The sequence below is a fragment of the Phyllostomus hastatus genome, unplaced genomic scaffold (assembly GCF_019186645.2).
Source record: "Phyllostomus hastatus isolate PE091 unplaced genomic scaffold, TTU_PhHast_1.1 phas_scaffold_55, whole genome shotgun sequence".
In the NCBI taxonomy this organism is placed as follows: Eukaryota; Metazoa; Chordata; class Mammalia; order Chiroptera; family Phyllostomidae; genus Phyllostomus; species Phyllostomus hastatus.
In genome coordinates, this window is record NW_025334035.1 from 9,599,163 (window position 1) to 9,620,038 (window position 20,876).

At 41.2% G+C, this 20,876-nt stretch overlaps 1 protein-coding gene across 2 annotated transcripts in view; it reads left to right on the top strand.

Moving 5' to 3' along the window:
* Positions 1-10,526: 10,526 nt before the first annotated feature.
* Positions 10,527-20,876, top strand: part of LOC123809365 (protoheme IX farnesyltransferase, mitochondrial) — a 153,714-nt gene continuing 143,364 nt past the window's right edge. For both annotated transcript variants that reach the window (XM_045824501.1, XM_045824500.1), the window contains exons 1-3: positions 10,527-10,651; positions 14,763-14,896; positions 16,628-16,949. In XM_045824501.1, the coding sequence (XP_045680457.1) occupies positions 10,609-10,651; positions 14,763-14,896; positions 16,628-16,949 (499 nt within the window). In that variant the 5' untranslated portion in view covers positions 10,527-10,608. The remainder of the gene's footprint in view (positions 10,652-14,762; positions 14,897-16,627; positions 16,950-20,876) is intronic.

Below are 20,876 nucleotides of genomic sequence, written 5' to 3' on the forward strand. Positions count from 1 at the left end.
TAAGTGGTCATGATTCATCTCCTGGGGATGGTTCTGCTTTCTGGATTCCTGAACTGCACTTCTCACAGTTGGTATCCCAAAAGTCATGGGTAGAATTGAGCCCAGGGCAGGGGGACATAGGGAGGAAAGGGCAGTAGCAGGTTACAGTTGAGGTATAACATCTGATCGAAGTGATCCTGGACTGGGATTCTAGGCTGATGTTATCTGACACTTAAGAACTGTTAAGAAAACCTAGACATTGGTTTAAGCTCCTCAAGCTCAGAGGAGGCTGATATGTAAACTTCAATCTGTACACTTAGAGTGGAACATCTATTCAAATAAGAACTCAATGTGGTCGTCTGCTCCGGCTCCAAACCTAACTTTCTGTTCTGTGTCTAGTGGTGCTGAAGCTGGGAGTCTGTAAGCAACACTCTTGAAAGCTCACTGTTTGGCTCTGCCCCTAAGGAACAGCAATGTCACAAGCCTGGAAGATGAAGTAGGAACCTCCTCCCCCTACCTGCTTCCCATCTGCTTGCAGTTCTGTGTGACTCACTCCAATGCTTCTTACTCCAGCATCAGTAGCTGAGCCCAAAGGATGGTTTTTCTAAAACATGGAGAACCAGCTTGGTGAGGTCTCCCTCAGAGACCACAGTGCCATTAGACATTCCCCTGTTCCTCTAAGTTTCTCAATTGTACTAATGCTGACGTCTTTGTTTTTGTTCCCCCAGCCATAGAGGTGGAAGCTGCTTCCTACAGTTGCTTCCTCCTCTGTGTCCACAGTTGCTGTGACACCCGAGTTTTCTTTTTATCCCTTTGATTACTTAGTTAACAGCTTCATGTATGTTAATCTTTTATGTTAAATTCTCTGTTCAGGTAATTGATGTGCTTTCTACCTTCTGACTGAACTTGACTCAGTAACATTGTCATGAAGAGACAGACAGCCAAAGGCAGGGTCCTGATGGACTACTCCATGCTTCCCTGCATCTGAGCTGCAGCAGAAGACACCTTTGCAAAGCCTCCAAAGGAGCATAAGGGCAGAGCCTATCTGGCTAGAAGGAGCCTGAGTGTCTACATCTCTCCAGAGCCCCCTTTCAAAGTAGAAGACCTCTCTCAAGCAAGAAGCATACACAAACCTAATTTCTCACCATCTGCTCCCAAGATCATGGGACCAGGGGAAGAACCATCAAAAGTGATGAGTAAGGGTGAGGAATATATTCCCAGAGAGGAAAATCCAAAGGCCAGGAGTCTCAAAAGACTAAATCCAAAGAGATGTGAAGTTGAAGACCAATATTTTAATCCCTTTTACCTTCTCTCCAAAAGCTTAACTCTTAGCAACATGCCCAGTAACATCCAGGTTCTTGTATTCCATGTTCTCACTCCTTTTTGAAGATGGGGGTGCCTACATCCTACAGGGTATTAGGTAGAGTTTACTCTGGAGTACAAGTGATTGGTGAGAAGCAAATGTGGTGAATAGCAGAGCCAGGGAAGTTAGCTGAATAATTTCTATTCTCCACATCCCCAATCTTGTGTCTAACAAATTGGAGCTCATGGACTAAACTCATGGTGCCCTCACTTCTAAATAGCATAGAAAGAATATACATCTTCATTGTTTAAAAACTTTAACTTTTGTAGATTCCGAGTTCCATCAACTTCATTAAGCTGCTTTATTACAGCACATTTTTGAATAGTACGACCCCAAATTTTCCTTCTAAATATACTCCTTAAAATTATTAACATTTTTGCCCCTCTTGAGGCATATAGGGAATCATTTAATAGTGAGAGTTATCATTTTTTGAGCATATTAGTTCAGAAAACCTCAAGTAACAGTGTGCTAACAAGTGCTTTCTCCCTCATGTAATCAGTTAAAGGCTAGGGAGGCAGTTCCACATCCAGTAGGTACCCAAAGCTCCACCCACCTGTTTTGTTTTTCTGCTGGCTTCTGTGTGACCGCATGTGGCTTGGGCCTTGTGATCCACGATGTTGTTCAAGTTCCAGCCATCTCATCTGAATTTTAGCAAGTGAGCAAAGACTTTTCTCTACAGTTAAGGACACTTAGAAGTTAAACATATCACTCTGCTTACACCCCAGTGACCAGAATTAGACACAAAGTCACACCAAGCTGCAAGGGAGGCTGGGAATATAATCTTTATTCTAGACTTTGAAAGAGTTAGCATCTACTCAGAATTCATGTCATATGATATAAAATTCAGTACATGTATAAAGATGCTCTAAGGAGAAATTTTATTTAAAATTTTCCTTTCAAATTTTGAAGCAAATTCAGTACAGAATAAAGTGGGATTCAAGAACAGCCTGGTTTTAATTAAGTGCTGAAACATTAAGGAAAATAAAAGAAGCCATTTAATAACATCAAAACTTGAGAGACAAGATACAAAGCTTTATAGTGATTATTTAAAATCATGTTTAAAAATACATTAGCAAGTAATAACTGTAGTTAATTACCACTTAACATAAAATTATACAATTCAATTTTCACTAACTAGAATTAAAATTATGCTGTCAGCTAAAAATGTTTTATTTCCATAAGCAATACTAACAAAATAAATAGATAATTAAAAACATAATCTATAGAGTATATTTTATTTGAAATGTAAATATTCAAAAATCCAAAGTTAAATAAATATGTATAATTAAGGGACCCTACATCATTTCATTCATGAAAAAGCTATATAGGTAGAATTAGGGACAAAAAAAGACAGTGAGATGGAAAAAATGCTGGCCTGGAGGTTTAGAGACAAAGTTTTATCACTTAAGAGTAAATGACTCAGGGGCTAAGATGGTGTCGGAGTAGGAAGGAGCAGATTCGGCTTCCCTCTGCTCGGGAGAAAATCCTGACCAATCTATGGAGTACAGAAGCAAGCAACCAACGTACTTCAGCATATGTAAAAATAGGGGACCAAGGATTGTGGCGGAACCGAAAAACCAGACACTAAGAAGAGTGCTGCAACAAGGTAGGGTCCCGGGGACCAGCGTGTGGTCTGGGGGCTGCAGCTCCAGGCCCAGGGCCCACTGCTGGGTTTGCCACAGAGTCCTTGGGAGAGACCTGGGACAACTGCTTCCTCCCCAGCCAAACAAGGTCTGAGTGGCACTGGGAGGAATACAGCTGCTAGCAAATACACAAGGGCTGTGAGCACCTTTGGAGGCTGTGGACACCAGAGAGGCTGGGTCGCCACCAGGCCCTGACCCCGACAGTCACCGGTCTGGCTGGAGAGTTGGGCTGTGGGAGAAGACAGTCCATTGTGCAGAGAGGCAGGCTTGAACAGGAGGAGTTTCTCAAGAGGAAGAAGTGAATAGACAGACACTGTTTGGGGAATTCTCCTAAAGTGATCAGTCTCTCCAGCCTCCCTGCCACCCAGCCGTGGGCGCGAGGGCACGCGTGCAAGGAGAGCATCCCTGCACCCCAGTCCACAGCTGTAACCCTGGGGAAAGACCTGATTCCCACACCCAGGGCACAAGGCTGAGGAGCCACGTTAGCTTCCCAGACAGTGAAGGAGCCAGTGCAAGCTCCACTGACCTAGGAAGAAAAGCCATACCAATCACCCCTCAGCCTGCTGCAGCCAGCAAGAGCAGAAAAACCGTTTGGCCACTTTGAAACCAAGAGACTTTTTAATTTGATTCTATTTTTCTAACAATTTTTAATTTTTTAATTTTTATTGTTTTCTCTTTTGATTTCTTTTTTCTCTTTCCTGATTTCTTGTTTTATTCCTTCCTTCTTCCTTTCCTCCAATTTTATCTCTTCTTCCTTCCTTCGTCTGCCTTTTCTATTTTTACTTTTTAAAATTTTTTCTAAATACCTACAAGTGAGACAAAATCCTGGATCTGTGAAAAGACCAAAGTTGAACCCAAAGAAGGGGCATCACAAGAGTTGGGACAGTGCGACAGATTTCACTCTGTTATTACAAAGAACCTGCAAGTTATTGCATATTTGTATTATTATTATTTTTCCAGTATTCCTACATCTTTTTTAAATAGTATTTTTGTATCCCTCTTCTTTTTGTATAGTCTTCTTTACTAGGCTGGATATATTGTATGACCTGACAGCTTTCCCCTGATATCTCTTTCCATAGTGTATTGCTAATCTACTGTCCTTTAACTCACCTATGTCCCATTAGCACATTACTGGAGGTTCTGTACTCCCTATTCTTGTTACCTAGATCTCATAGATTCTGTCATATGATTGTTGTCATAATATTATTGTAAATAACTGCTGTTCCATGCAATTGTAATTACTTCACAAGACCCACCCACCCCCAGATCTTAGCCTATTTCAAAGTTTCCTGGACTCTATTACTGTAGTAGTTAACTCTATTCTCTCACACACTACACCTATTTACTATTCTTTCCTCTCACCTTACCTCAGAATCTGATCTCCCTGCTTTATAGATCCAAATCACAATCCTTCCTTCCCCAACAAGAGTCTTATCTTCTTTCCATCCTTTCTAAAAATCAGCTAGTTGGGTGGAAGATCACAGTTAACACTATACATAGTCAAAGGATCTCCTATCTCTTCCCTTCCTGCTACTTGCTGCTACTATAAATATCATAGAATTCTCTGTTGCTATCTTAAACCATTTTGCCTTCCCCCTCCAACTGATCACAAAAAAGAACAGGTAGAGGAGGTGAACACCAGCATACCCACTGGAAGAGGAAACCCAACAACAAAGAAACCACTAACAGATAACAACAGAAGAAGGTGAAGGAGGGAGTGGTAACCACACAAACGTCAATCGAGGACCTATTTGGAAATGCAATTAAACAGTAAAGACAGTACCCAATACAAACAACTGAACAAGAGCAAGAGAGAATTCTTTAAACCTTATACACACGGAAGAACCAGCTTCAACACAACCTGTCTTCACCAGCACAACAAAATACAGGAGGTGGTGGACAGAGTGACCCTCATTTAACCAGCTGGTGGAAGGAACCACCAGAGAAAGACTCAACAACAATCAAAACCCAAAGGCAAACACAAAGCCAACTTAAATGACAGCCCAAGACCAGTGAGCTTGGGAGATCAAGGAAACTGCACCACTGAAACTCACTGCTATTTTACTAAAGAAGTTCACACCACAAACCCAGGGAGCCAGAACAGATCAATTTAAGAAGCTGAAGTGAACAAGAAGAGGCTCACAAACAATGGGAAGACAAAGAAACAATCCCCAAATGAAAGGAAAGGAGGATGTTTCAGAAAGAATGCTCAATGAAATAGAGGCAATTCAACTATCAGATATTGAGTTCACAGCAATGATCGTCAGGAAGCTCAATGAGCTCACAATGAGCTACCAGAAACTACAGGGAAGCTACAATGAACTCACTGAAAATTACATCAACATGAAAAAGGAAATAGAAACTCTCAACAAGGGCCAAGAGGAAATGAAGAATACAATATCTGAGCTGAAGAACACAACAGAAGGAATGAAAAGCAGGATTGATGAAGCAGAAGATCGGATCAGCGAGCTAGAGGACAAAGTAGAAGAAAACACCCAGAAAGAGCAAGAAAATGAAAAGAGGCTCAGAAAGAATGAAGAGGGATTAAGAGAAATGCAAGACAATATGAAACATAATAATATCCATATAATAGGGATACCAGAAGGAGAAGAAGAAGAGCAAGGGATAGAAAACCTATTTGAAAAAGTAATGATGGAAAACTTCCCTAATTTGATGAGAGAAAAAAGTCACACAAATCCAGGAAACACAGACAGTCCCAATCAAGAGGAACCCAAAGAGGCCCACCTCAAGACACATCATAATTAAAATGGCAAAATTTCAAGACAAAGAGAGAATATTAAAGGTAGCAAGGGAAAAACAGGAAGTAACATACAAGGGAGCCCCAATAAGGCTAAGAGCTGACTTCTCAATGGAAACACTCCAAGCCAGAAGAGAAGGGCAAGAAATATTCCAAGTAATGAGAACCAGAGGTCTGCAATCAAGGCTACTTTACCCAGCAAGGCTCTCACTCAAGATAGAAGGTCAAATAAGAAGCTTCTCAGACAAAAGAAGTCTAAAAGAATACACCTCCAGTAAACCAGCTCTGCAAGAGATGCTAAAGGGACTGCTTTAAGGAAAGAAAGGAAGAGAGAGAGAGAGAGAGGAACACATGTACATAAAAGGCAATAAATAAGTACGTATCAATAATAACCTTAAATGTAAATGAATTAAATGCTCCAATCAAAAGACATAGAATAGCTGACTGGATAAGAAAACATTACCCACACATATGCTGCCTACAAGAGACCCACCTCAGGATAAAAGACCTGCACAGGCTGAAAGTGAAAGGCTGGAAACAAATTTTCCAAGCAAATGGACAGGAAAAAAAAGCTGGGGTAGCAATACTCATATCTGACAAAATAGACTTCCAAAAAAGGACCATAAAGAGAGACCCAGAAGGTCATTTCATAATACTCAAGGGAAGAATCCACCAAGAAGACATAAATATTGTAAATATATATGCACCCAACATAGGAGCACCCAAATACATAAAGAAAATCGTAAAGGACTTCAAGAAAGATATTGGCAGCAACACAATTATTGTGGGGGATTTTAACACCCCACTACCAAAAATGGACAGATCTTCCAAACAAAATATCAACAAAGATATTGTGGCATTGAACAATACCCTAGATGAAATGGGCTTTACTGATATATACACAACCCTCCCTCCCAAAGAAGGTAAATACACATTCTTTTCAAATGTACACGGAACATTTTCAAAGATAGACCACATGATAGGACACAAAACAAGCCTCAACAATTTCAAAAAAATTGAAATCATACCAAGCATTTTCTCGGATCACAAGGGACTGAAGCTAGAAACCAACCCCAAGGAAAAAAACCCAAAACACTCAAACTCATGGAGATTAAATAGCATGCTATTAAACAATGAATGGGTCAAGAATGATATTAGGGAAGAAATCAAAAGGTTTCTGGAAACAAATGAAAACGAACTCACAACAACCCAAAACTTATGGGACACAGCCAAGGCAGTCCTGAGAGGGAAGTTCATAGTGATACAGGCCCACCTAAAAAGTTAGAAACATTCCAAACAAACAACCTAACCCTACGTCTACAAGAACTCGAGGAACAACAACAAAGACAGCCCAGAGCAAGCAGAAGGAAGGAAATAACCAAGATCAGAGCAGAATTAAATGACATAGAGACTAAAAGCATAATTCTAAGGATCAATGAATCCAAGAGCTGGTTCTTTGAAAAGATAAACAAAATTGACAATCCTTTAAGCAGACTCATAAAGAAAAAAAGAGAGAGAGATGTAAATTAAAACCACAATGAGATACCACTTCACACCAGTCAGAATGGCCATCATAAACAAAGCAACAAACAAGAAGTGTTGGAGAGGTTGTGGAGAAAAGGGGACCCTCGTGCACTGTTGGTGAGACTGCAGACTGGTACAACCACTATGGAAAGCAGTATGGAACTTCCTCAGAAAACTCAAAATGGATCTGCCTTTTGACCCAGCAAATCCACTGCTGCGACTGTATCCTAAAACACTAAAACACCAATACAAAAGAACCTTTGTACCCCGATGTTCATAGCAGCACAATTTATAATAGCTAGGTGCTGGAAGCAACCTAGATGCCCATCAGCAAATGAATGGATCCAAAAACTATGGTACATTTACACAATGGAATTCTATGCAGCAGAAAGAAAGAAGGAGCTCCTACCCTTTGCAACATCATGGATGGAGCTAGAAAGCATTATGCTAAGCGAAACAACCAGGCAGTGAAAGACAAATACCACATGATATCACCTTTAACAGGAACCTAAACAACAAAACAAAGAAACAAGCAAAATATAACCAAAGACACTGAAATAGAGGACAGACTGACAGTGACCAGAGGGGAGAGAAGAGGGAATTTCAGGGGAGAATGGGGTTTACAGGAACAAATTTAAAGGACACATGGACAAAAACTAGGAGGAGGGTGGTAATGGGAGGGAAGTGGGGAGGGTTGGGTGGGTGGGCTGGATTGGGAGTAAAAGGGAGAAAACTGTACTTGAACAATGATTAAAATTTTTAAAAAAGAGTAAATGACTCAAAATGCCTGTACCTGTTTCTAAAACTTTATGAAATGAGAAGTTTGAGCTGTATGGATATGAGGCCTAGTCAATAACCCTATTACTCCACATTAACTAAAGGGCATTGACTATACCGCATTTTTTAAGGGAACTTGTCCATGAAAAGTAAGTCTAATGAGACAAGTTTGAAACCAGGAAGTCTGATTCACCTTAGAACAAAAACTGTCAATATGAATATACTCCAACCTCCTAAAATGTTTGTTCACATGATTGGCTTTGTGTGTGCTCGCGAGGCTAGCATCCTCGAAATTTCATAGTGCTCACAGCAATGTGTCTGGGTCCACAGTAATGGATTGTGACGGGTTAAGACTATCACTGAAATTTTCTTGTCTTCTGAGCCTTCCTTGCAGGTATGCATGGTCAAATCACTGTATATGGCCATGAAACCCTCTTTCCATAAGTATCTCCAGGGATTACTTTTCAGGAGTGTATGATTGGTACTGCTGACGTAGGCCAACTTGATTATAAACATCAGATAGACCAATGCATTTCCTGAACAATCAAGCCAAAATGTATTCATCTTTAAGATATTTCTCCCATAAAACATTTACTCTGGTTTCTCTCAATAAATAATAACCTATACATGCACTTGTGTATTTGATCATACCTTGGCCCTGTATTTAGAAAGGATTTTAAATGAAGCTAAAATCAATTGGCCAAGGAAGAACAATGTCTAGTAAACTCCATGTCTATTATAAGCCTAGAGAATTTGAGAATTCATATTTTCTGAGTGTATGAAATAAAACATTCATGTAAATTGACCGTTTAGACATAACTATGTTGTTGTGTTTTTTTTTAAAGCTGAAATCTAGGAATTCTCAGTTCTATGTGCCCAAATCACTTGTGGTGCTTTAAAAAGAAAAGTCCAAGTCCCTTCCATCCATTCCACACCTTCTGATTGAATAGGTCTGGAGGTGGCTCAAACATCTGAAATTTTTAAAGCCATTCAGGAGATTGTGATAGGCAGCCAAGGTTGAAACACTGAGCTTTATAAATCACAGAAGCTGTGACCTTTAAGATGCTTAGGTGAATAAGTCCATATGGCATGGTGGAAATAACCCTGTAACAGGTATAGCACTCAGCAGCTAGGTAACTTGGGACAGACCACTAAAACCTCTTTGAGCCTTAACATGTTATTCATAAAGAGAATAACATTTGCTGCAGATATAAACATGACATTTATAAGAACATATGTAGAATTTTAAGGAGTTTCAAAACTTCTAACACAACATTTAATGTTTTTTTAGATTTTTTTCTCTTCATGGAGTACCTTTTCCCTTCCTTGCATGCAGGAAAAATCTGCTTCTCCAACTGAGTGCCAAGTTTAAATCTCTGAGGCCTCACCCCACCCAACTACACAGGATTGCTATCTCTGTGTTTCTGCAGCACTTTCTACATTGCCCCAGCACAGTGACTCCTTAATTGACAAGCCCCTTGCTCCCACTGGCACAGTGTCATCTCCTACAGAATCGAGGGAACCTTGTGTTTTTCAGTATCCCCTGTGCCTAGCAATGTCAGCAGAGGTGAACCAAAATGGCTATCACCTTGTCATTGAAGGCCCTTACAGATACCAGTTACCTAGTTCCTTTTCAAAAAGCTGAATCTTTTTCCTTCCTTATACTTTAGTTGTGGAACTTCAACATGAAAAACAGATAAGGGGAGGGCTGCTGACACCTGCACTAGTAATCACTATCCTAGTGATAATTTATCAGTGCTTATATGTGGTAGGCACCTGGCAACACCAGCACAGAATTATTTCTCACCCACTTTCTCTCTCTTAAATACTATATATGTATTCCCTGTTGTACAACTATAGGTTCAGAGGACTTGAGCTATTTGCTCAAGCAGGTCACAGGTCAGGAGGTGGAGCCAAGACTCAAATGCAGATCTCACTCCAGATCCTAAAATCTTAACCACTATCCATCCGCACCTTCTTCCTTGTGATATATTCTGGTGAGTCCCTTCCCTGTGTGGACTAGGAGCACGCAGCCTCGAGTTCATAGGTCCTCCCGATTGACGGCGAATACAGTAAAGCTGTAATTGTGATCAGGCTGGAGGGTGGAGGCATCGTCCCAACAACCATCTCCTCTTGGCGATTCGGCCACCAACAAATATCCCAAAAGTAACTTTAAATTGCCCGCGAGTATTCGGCAGCCAGGTTCAGCCCATCATCTGACAGCACAAGGATCTGGCCAGAGGACGCCTGGAAACCTCTGGGAGCGGGAGGAACGGGCCCGCCTTCCGTCGCCGGCCTTTTCTCCTGGAACAGGTCGTCGTACACCGAGTTCCTCGCGTTTCCCGCAAGAACCCCAGGCCTCCGACCTCCAGTCCAATATTCTCACGCCGGTCCCACTCCGAACACCTTCCAACTACAGTTCTTCACTTCCGCGTCCCGCCCGCCGGAAGTGACGAGGAGGAAGCGTCTTTCTCGACGGGGGCGGGGAAGGAAGATGGCGGCGCCCAGCAGCCGGTGAGGTGAGAGGACACGGGGATCCTAGGGAGCGGCCAGACTCGTGCGTTATGGCCACATCCCCGCACACTCTCTCCTCACGCCTCCTGACAGGTATTGCACCGCTTTCGGGCACGACTTTGGGAAAGTCCTTTTCTTTTTGCCACATTCTACACTATGGTTCCTGCTGGCTGCAACCTTGGGAGCCCTTGGCGAGGTCGCCTGGGCATCGGTGGCGGGGATGTGACCTTTGGAGTAGTCTGAAGTGAACAGACCACGAAACTAGGGTCTAAGCTTGCAGTGTGGTTCTGGTGGTGCACACCGCTTCTGTCCGGCTCCCCTAACGTGGGGTCTGTGTCTGGTGCTTCTTGTGGTTTTCATGGAGTGGAGACAGGAGAGAGAGAGTGAGAGAACCTTAGCTCCGCCAGCTTTTTAGCTTAGTAGAGCATCAGTTCCTAGCCACTGGCATGTGGGGACAGCGGAAGCGCTGTGCCCTCACTCAGAAGCCTTCATCCAATGTAATAGGGTCATGACGACAGGTCATGATGATAACCATTACATATAACGGGCCGTAGCTTCAGACTTTTAGTATTGTACCCTTCAGTGTGGCCCCTCTTGTAACCCTTTAAAACCTTGTGTTCCCCCTTGAAAAACGTGTAACAACTTTGTGTTAAAGGTGGAGTGCGCTTCCTTGGCCCTTGGCGGGGACTCAGCTCAAATGACCCCTCTTTACTGCTTCTTCCCCTGCCTGCCCTGTCTAAAGTGAAGCTTCTCACATCACCCTATTTCTCTCATGATGGTTAGCACAGACAGTAACTGTTTATTTATATACCGGTTCATCATAGGTTTCACCCAACTGGAACATAAACATTGTGAATGTAGGGACAGTTCTCTAGGTCGCCTCTGCAGCCCCAGTGCCCAAAACAGTACCTAGCATACATTGCTAACTCCTAGTAATTCTTCGTGAATGAATAAACTTTCTCCTCATGTACTTATTAAAGAAGAGGTTGAGAATTCTTTTGCCCCCAGTAGTTCAGGATGATACCTAATGTGAGGAATGGCCCATATGGCCCATATGGCCCAGTAGTTCTGGCCCATATTGGGGATGTATAGGAGAATCCAGGGACTCCTTTTTGGTCAAATCCCAGAACCTTTTCCAGGCCCCACATATCACAAGTTCTCTGCAGTACCTGGCAGTATTGAGTGCTGTGAATATATGAGATTTCTTTTTTCTTTTTTCCTCATGGCATTGTTATTTTATGGGTCTTTTCTGGTCTATGTGACCTCAGGTCAAATCATTTGACATTTCTGGGATTAGATTTATTCATATATAAAATGAGGCAATTGAATTGAATGATTTCAGAGGTCCCTTCTGGTTTAAAAAGGGGAAAGAGGGTGGGAAATGGGAGGGAGTATAGCTGAAACAAGATTAGCCTTGATTTGGTAGTTGTTGAAGCTGAGGGTAAATTAATGGAGCTCATTGTATTCTTTTGCTTTTGTCTGTGACTGAAGTTTGCCATGATGAAATTTTATTTTAGTTCTGTGATTCTTTTAGAATTACTAGCTACCTTCTCCTGTCTCTGACTGTGAGTGTTCTATGATCCTGACCCTACACACTCATTCTCAGAGAGCTCAGCCTTTCTTAGTGCTTGAATTTATCACCTCTGTGTGGAGGGCTTTCCAATTCGTGTTCCTCAGACTAGCTGTGTTTCAACCTTCATGTTCTGAACATCCTGCTGTCTGCAAGACAGTGCCAGTTGGCTGCCCAGAATTCCCCAGTTCCAGTAAGTAGGCAGCATCTACATGGTTTGCTCCTGGATCAGCCTTTTCAGTGCTAGAAAGAAAGAGTCAATAGACAGCTTGGCTTCTTAAACTTAATCGCCAAAAAATCAGCTAGTAAGTCATCTGTCTGACTTATTTTGCTCCACTTGGAAGGTTCATACCAGAGCTTGATGTGGAAGCTGCATGGTGAGAACAGAGAGGTAATCTGGGGCTGTATCCGGTATCTAGCGGTCATGTCTGAGTTTGCTTCTAAAAAGTTCAAGTATTTGATAGCCTCTAAAAGAAAATTCAGGGTCTTCACCTCATTTGAAAGCCCTTACAGTCATGACTCATTGTTGATGATGACTAATGGATGTGGTCATGTGTTTCCAGATTTTTAATGTAGCTATTGTTAATCCTGTGTAGCTTCGAACCTAAATTGGTTTACATAGGGCAGAAATGACTTTGAATTTCTAGGCACCAATTGATACAAATGTAACATGTTTTGACAAAATGAAAAGTGTTTTCATCATTTAAAAGTGCAGTTTCCTAGCTGTTTTTTTTTCTCTTTTTTACAACCATTCTGTAAAATCTCAATTTCACCCACTTAGTCATGAGAGATATTTTTCCAGGTGGCTCTTTTCCTTCCCGCAGCATGCATCTTTCACTGGACCTGAAGAACTGAAAACTGGTTTTAAAACTAAGGCCCAGAACTACAAAACCGTGATGTCTTCCAGACAAAATTATTTAATATTGAAATCCTATTATCTTAGAGAACATTGTTAGGCCAAAAAGAGAAAATATACATCATCAAAATTATAGATAAAACTGAAATATCAGAGGATTGATTTCCAGAAATTTCAAAAAGTACTGCTGTTCCTTCATGTAGACATATACACATAAACACACATTCACATATATGGAAAATAAGCATTTCGTAATTAATTGAGCTTTGAGAATCTGATTTCAGATTTATCTCCAGTCCAAGATAATTGATTGCCATAGGGGCAGTGATGGTTCTTCCCACTGTTCAAGTAAGCTATGGAGGTAGTCCAGTTATCAAATATTATTTCATTGTTATTCGGAAAGCAGTCTACTGTCTGTTGTGGCAAAAGTGAGTAAGGCCCTGCCACCAAGAAACTAAAAAATGTAATGGAAACAGTTGGCATTAAGAAGTGCCATGAAAAAAGTATGAAGTAATGAGGTAGTTGAAAGAAACTTTGGAAGTTTGATAGGCGAGGCAAGAAGCTGCGAGCAGGGGGACAAGTGAAGTATGTGATGACAAGACAGCCTTGTTGCAGTGATTCCTATGTACCTGTTTGGGTGGGTAACGCATGTATTTTGGGCTTCAGGAAGAAAACCCTTGACTTTATGGAACTTAAGTTAGGGAAGGGAATTACTGAAGTTGGGATGACTGGCTTGAATCCTACGATTACTACCATAGTCCAAATATAAGATAATAAGAGTCTGGATAATAAGAATGGAAGGAAGTAGACAAATGTGACCTATCTTTCATAGTTGACTGTACTTAATGGTTATTCAACGATGAAGGAAGAATTCAAGATGCTTCTGAAGGGATGGTTTTATCTGCAATATGGGTGAGAATAAAGTGTTCTTAGAAACATACTGCAACCCATGCAGGTGGAGATACTGAGAGAGATGTTGGAAATAGGCAGAATGACTCCAGAAATGTGTTGAAGATTAAAATTACCCTGTAATTGCATTTGCTCAGGGTTCAGACAGTAGGCACACAACTACAGGAGTAGACAGCATAGGAAAGTGAGAAGTGATGAGTGGTGACAGCGGAAAACTGGGAACCATTAGTGTCACAGAAGCCCTGGGAGGAGAGACGGGAGTCTGCACCGTTACACTGTCGAAGGCTTGGCTAGGATGGGACCTTATATAAAAGCTTGGGTTTGTAGATATTTGAGAGAAGGTTTAGAACAATGATTAAAAGCCAAATTCCTATCCAGCAAAAACCGTTTTAAATGAGATTGATGAACTCATATTTTATCGAGAACTCTTTTCATACCCCTTTAGTTGGCTTACCTGACATAGCCAAAATATTAATCCGAAAATTATCTTTCAGTTTGCAGTTATTTATTGAGAAAAATTATGCTTCTCATTTTATACTTTTTAGAAAGTGATTGAACTGATTGTTTTATATTTTCTTCTTAAAAATATCTACAGTGTGGTCATTTTGGCATTTAATACAACAAAAGCATATGATACTGAAGTAGAAGATTTCTCCAGCCCCGTGAAAGAATTTTGCTGACTTAATCAGGGAGTAAGGTTGATATTTGCTTGGATTACAAACCTGAATTAGATCATTTCAGATTTACCACCCATCGCGGATGTGTTGTTTACTGTGGTGTGGGCATTGGTCCTGGATAGGTGCAATCTTCATTTGATGAGAAGCATCCGTCACGTTAACATTTTTTCCCCTGTTCTGTCTTTCTTGTAGGTTGGGTAGGAGGATGTGTCTGGTATCTAGAAAGAAGAGCAGTGGAGGAATCCCCTCACAAGTTTATGCATCTTTTCAGGAATGTCAATAAGCAGTGGATCACATTTCAGCACTTCACCTTCCTTAAACGCATGGTATGTTCAGAAGCTGCTGTCTGCCTTTACTTTCTCTGTATGTGGGGATTTCAGAAATTTGTATTACAAGAAGAGTAATAAGTGTTGTTTGAAAGGGACTTTCATTTAGTGTTCTCTTCAGTTTATTCAGAATTTTAATCACTTGTTTTGCTTATTTTAAACTAAAACCAGAATAATTCTGGTGTTTGAACTTAGAAGTATAATCTCGAGCTTACTGATAAAATGTGGAGAAAGATTGGAAATTTCTAGCATATTTTAACTAGGCTAAAATTAGGAAAAGCTTACTGTCATAATACATCTTTTTAAATTTTTAAAATTCTGTGAAGACATCAGTAATACAGGAATAATTGCTTTAACTCTGTGACCTTCCTGTTTTCTTAACGTTAGCTGTGCATTCAAAAAGTCTTTTAAACACACACACATCTGACTGAAACAAATTGAGTTTTTAGTGATTTTCTAGGCATTTTGTAGTGGGCGTTGGAAATATATCTCAGTTCTCTTGTGCACCTACCTGTGTCTAGGTCAGCCCCATGATCTGTGGGCAGCAAAGTGATTTACTTTAAATTACCAGTGAGGGCATTTGACATTTTCTGAAGTAGAAAAGCATCATAAAATGGAGAAATGTTAGCTAAAAACTCTTTGACTACAGTTTTGCTATCATTTTCTGCAAGCATGAAATAATAGCAGATTCATTAATCTAAAGTCATAGGTGACATTCTTCTCATCTTTTTTTTTAACTTAAAATGCCCACTTTAACTTAAAACTTAAAGTCTTATAAAACTTACTGTTTTGGTAAGAGATTTAAATTTCCATTAATGTTAAGACATTTTAAGTTGGGGATTCAATGATAATGGGTATTTAAAAGAGAAACTCAAATATGTATTATGCCTTTTTTTGTGTAAACAGACCTCAGGATTCATTCCATGAGGCTGTAATTCCTAAGACCAGCATTTGTAATGGGAAAGTATCTTAACTAGTTGTCAGGAGAGATGGCTCTGAGTCCCAGGGCCACCAGTAACTGACTGGCTGTGGACTGTTGGCCCTGTCCGTTTATTTCTTAGCTTTGATTTCTTCATCTGTAAATTAAAAGAGAGATACTAATAATTCTCCATTTTCTTTAACAATTGTTACAAAGCTTGAATGAGGTATATATTACAAAACCACAACAATATACATAATATAAAATGAGGCAGTGCCTCACAAATGCTAACAGTAATTTTTGCATGTAAGTGACTGAGACCGTCTAACCCTAAAGCCATGTTCCTTCCTCGTGTGCACTGCGATATTGTCACTGGGACCTGGGTTGTGCTCTGCTTCTGAGCCCTCCCTGCACCGTCTGCCTAGGAACGTGGACAGGTTATTTGGACTCTTGATTCTGGAAAACTTTTTCATTGTATTTGCCTTTTAACCTATCAGTTTCTGGTACTATGTTAGGGGAAATTCTGGAGGAGATGAATAAGAAGTAAATTTCTCTTTTTTTTTCAAGGAACTTAAATTCCTAGGATTTTCTAAACCACAGAACTTGAAAACTTTGCTGACACATTGATTATATTCTCCTTGTCTCTCAGTCTAGTCGTTTCCACATAACAAGTACTCTCATATTGGTTCATGTACCATGTATTTATAAAGTTATAGGAAAATCTGTTAAGTACTGTAAAAGTCAGACTGATGGAAGGTGTAACTGAATAGCCATTTTGGGCTTTGTATAGTAACATGCCCTTTTAAATTTAGTATGTCACACAGCTGAACAGAAGCCTCAGCCAGCAAGTAAAGCCGAAGTCAGAACCAGCGGCATTGTCTTTCCTTGAAAAAGCGTCTTCGAGTCAAACCAAAGCAGAAATATATGAGATGAAACCTCTTTCACCGTCTAGACTATCTTTGTCCAGAAAGCCACATGAAAAAGAATTGCTAACATTAGAATCTGCCTCAGTAATTGAAGGCTCAGTAGATGTGGGGAGAGAAACTACAGATGAAAAGCAGTGGAAGGAGATGAAGCTGCATTTGGATGAGTTGCCAGGAATTTTGGCTCGACTGTCCAAAATCAAACTCACAGGTACTTTGTTTTCCTTCTATAGTTAGAGTCTTACCTGAAACTTTATTTTTAGTTCAACAAAAAGCTAATTTTATTCATTTCCCCTAAAGGAATATTTTGAAACGGCAGATCCTCTCTTGGTATATTTTCTCTCTTCAATTTAATTGGGATATGAAATCAAATTTTCTGAATTCTGTTTACTCAGCATTGTAAATAGTATTGTCCTAAACATATTGTACTAAAAATACTCTGTGCAATTAAAGTAGAATACTTCTGCTTCTTTCTTGTCTTTGTGTTTTTACACCTGCTGTCCTTCAAAGGTGCCATGAGCTGATGAGTTCTGTCTGTCTGAGGTCTGAAAACAGGATGGGCTGCACTGCTGTACGTGGTGTGCAGTGACCCCACAGTGGCCACTGGGACCCCTGGCTCCCGGCTGTTTTGCTTCTAATAGGATCTCTGGGATTATCCCAGGTTTGGAGGGATTTCTAATGCTTCTCCGAAAGGAGATTTAGAGTCAGATTTTTTTGCCTAATTGTAGCAAATCACAGCAGATTTTGTTGCGTGCGTTTAGGTATTTACCCATAATTATGTCACTGATTGTTACAGCATCCTGTGAGTCAGGCAAACCTTTGTTATTATCATCCCATCTCATAGTTCAACTTAGAAATAGCTGATTCTGGGCTAATTGTTTGGATCTCACATGTTCTGGGTCATGCTGCAACTGAGGACCTGGTTTTTCCTTTTCTTCCTAGGTGAGAATAAGAAGAAATGGGTAAATGACAAAGGTATAGCAGGCACTCTTTGAGGACAGAAAGTGGTAAATACTATTATTGAGTCAAAAGCAGCAAGTGAACAGATGAGACAGAGAGGCTTTTTAGAGTAAGGAAGATCAAAGAAAGAGTGATTTATGTTTATTTGTTTTTCAAGACAATTGAGCCAGAAATCCAAAGTAAAAGAAGTTAAACCAGACACAACTTCTTTCCTCAGTGACCAAGTTCACTTGCAGGAAATCTTTTCTGGAGGGATGACACAGGGACAGCAGGAGTTTGACAAAGAATCATAGTAGAACTTACATGGTGCAACTCTGTAACAGTGAGACTAACTTCAGGTGATATTTTTGAAGTTATATCTTACTGCTTACTGGTAGCTGAGCAAGGAATCATCACATTTCCAAAGAAGTTACCTTGTTGTGAGCTACATGTTGACATATTAAGAATGAGTGTAGATAGATATGGTTTTAGGATGTCAGCTAAAACAGGGCCTCTCAGTCTTTGGGTATGAGCAGTGACCTCTGTTGTCAGCAGCAGTTTCTTTCTCCACATGCACCATCATCGAACATATCCCCTTGTATCTCCTACTCACTCTGAAAATTAGTTCTCTCTTAATGTCCCATTTCTGTCAGCAATCCTGGCATTCTTTGCTTCTCCTGGAGGAGAATTCTGAGAATCATTCTTTGTTTTCCATTCCCCCCTTCAGTCTAATCTTGTATAATGCCTGTGTGATTTCTCATCCCCATTCCTGAGGCTACCATCCTAGCTTGGTTCCCAACCATGTGAGGTCTTCGGTTATTGGAGCAGCTCCTAACTGTTCTCTCTGTCTGCCTTTTCCTTCCACTGCAGTATGTGCTGCCTAGGGCTGCCAGACTTGTTTTGCTAAAACATTGCTTTCATGTATTCCTAACCTACTCAAGAGTCCACAGTTCCTCTGTATTGCTTCCTGCCTCAACTCTACCTAGTTTTAAAGCAACATTGTAAAGACCAGGGGTGTCCAACCTTTTGGTGTGCAACATGTAATCACAAAAAAAATCCATAATGTTTTATGTAAATTTACCATTTTGTGTTGGGCCTCATCCATAGCCATCCCAGGCTGCATGCAGCCCGTGGGCCACAGGCTGGACATTCCTGTGTGGAAATGATTAGACTCTTCCACCGAAACATGTTTTTTTCCCCTTCCCTGTTGTCTTCTACTCCAACATACTCTTTTCTCCATGGGAGACCAGTCAGATCCCTTCATGGCTTCTCCACTCAACATCCTTTGGCCTCCTCTTGGCTCAAGTCTCCCTTCTCAAAACTCAGAATATGGCTTCAAGGTCAGGCAGACTGAGGTCATATCCAGTCTATGACATTTACTAGCCAGTGAGACCTTAGGCAGCTCCTTGACCTTCTTGAGATAATTCCCTCATCTATAAAGTAAAAATAGTAATAAAGCATTTAAGAATTCAATCATATAATGCATTCAAAGTACCCAGTAGCATGACTGGCACATGGGAGACCTTCAAAGGTTAGTTTTCAAATAATGGCAGGCAAACATTTTCCTATTTAATGTATTTTATATTTCCCTAAGAATTGGAGGGGAGAAATCATGCCATATACTTGCAGAGTACTTCTGGCTATCTGGGTACAGTGCTTCTCATGGTAGGGACTTGCTTTTAGAGATAACTGATGGGCTGAAATCCTCCAGAGGAGGGCACACCCACAGGGAAGAGGGGACGTGGAAACCCGGTCACTTGGGGAATGAGATTGTTGTGCGTAGAAAAGAGAAGGAAGGATGGGGAAAGATAGTGAGGGAAAGGAGAATAAAGGCATAATAGCCATCTTCAAACACCGGTAGCTCCATTGATTTAAAGGAACAAGGCTGCTAATTCACAGTCCAGAAGGCAGAACTAGGAGAACATGCTAACAGGGCAGCAGAGTCTCTCAGTATGAAGGAGAGTTGCTGGGAGAACTATAGCACATCGCCTTACAAGGCAATGCTCATTGTCATTGAACTGTCCAAGTGGAAACAGATCATCTTCGAGGGAAGTTGAAGAAGGGATTCCTTACATTATGTAGTGAGTGGGTGTCGCAGACACTGGCCAGCAGTGTCTGCTGCGCTGTGGATGGATGACACTCGAGATACATTCATACAGACTGTCAAGTCCTGTGGAGGAAAAGGGATGGCACAGCTACCCTCTCAAGGGGAGGGTGCCTCGGAGTGGCCTGGCCACTTTCTGTAGGGGAGAGCGCCCTGTGCCCCTGCTGGAACAGGCTTTTATTAGGTTTTTTGGGGTTGGAATGCAGATACAGTTTATTAATCCTTGTCTGGCAGTTAAGATCAAATTATAGATAATGTTCAAAGAACTACTAGGGCTCACACTAAGTCAGGGTCTATCACCGAAAAAGCAACAAAACTTAAGGGACTAAACTCATTTCCTGCCTGGGCCTTTAAGAGCATTCTCAGCAAAGCAGGTTTCACAGGAGTTTACATATCCTTTCTCAGGGAGCCCAAGGTTTCCAGCACAGGGCTGCACTGCCCTTTGTCATTGTTTCAGGCTTAAGTCAGGCAGGAGAGGCAAGGCAGCCCAGAGATTAGGAGACCTCTTGCAGGCAGAATGAGGACTCAGGCTTTGTCAAAGCCAAGGGGCGAGGGTCGATCACCCCCTTTCTCCATAGCCCCCCAAGTCTTTCCCTGGGGCCTCCACGTGGTTATGCCCGACTTGAGTGGTTCCCCCCTTGGGGAATCTTACCAGTCATTGGCTAACTGATCAAGCACTGGGGGCCAGGCAAGGTGTAGAAGCAGTGCTCCTGCCAGGGAGATAAGCTTTGTCTCCTTAGTGGCTTCTGGTCTGGAGGTCTCTCACTCAGCCTTAGCCATGGGGGGTTACAGCTCCTGAAACCAGGCAGGGTAATTCCCAACAGGAGGGGCTGGATGATGGCAATTTAGTCCCTTTTTAATACCAAGTGACTGCTTGCCTTTAGTATTTGTTATTGAGTGTTTACCATGCACCCCTTGATGCTAGTTGCTGGAGGTAGAGGTAACTCACCTTGATTTCTGTCCTTAATAAGTTGATAGCCTAATGGGAAGACTTTGTACATAGGCACATATATAAAAATAAAACAACTGTGGTCTGATACATCTGTATTTTATGCCACCCAAGGCCCTTAATACCTATGTGATCTGAGCTTTCTT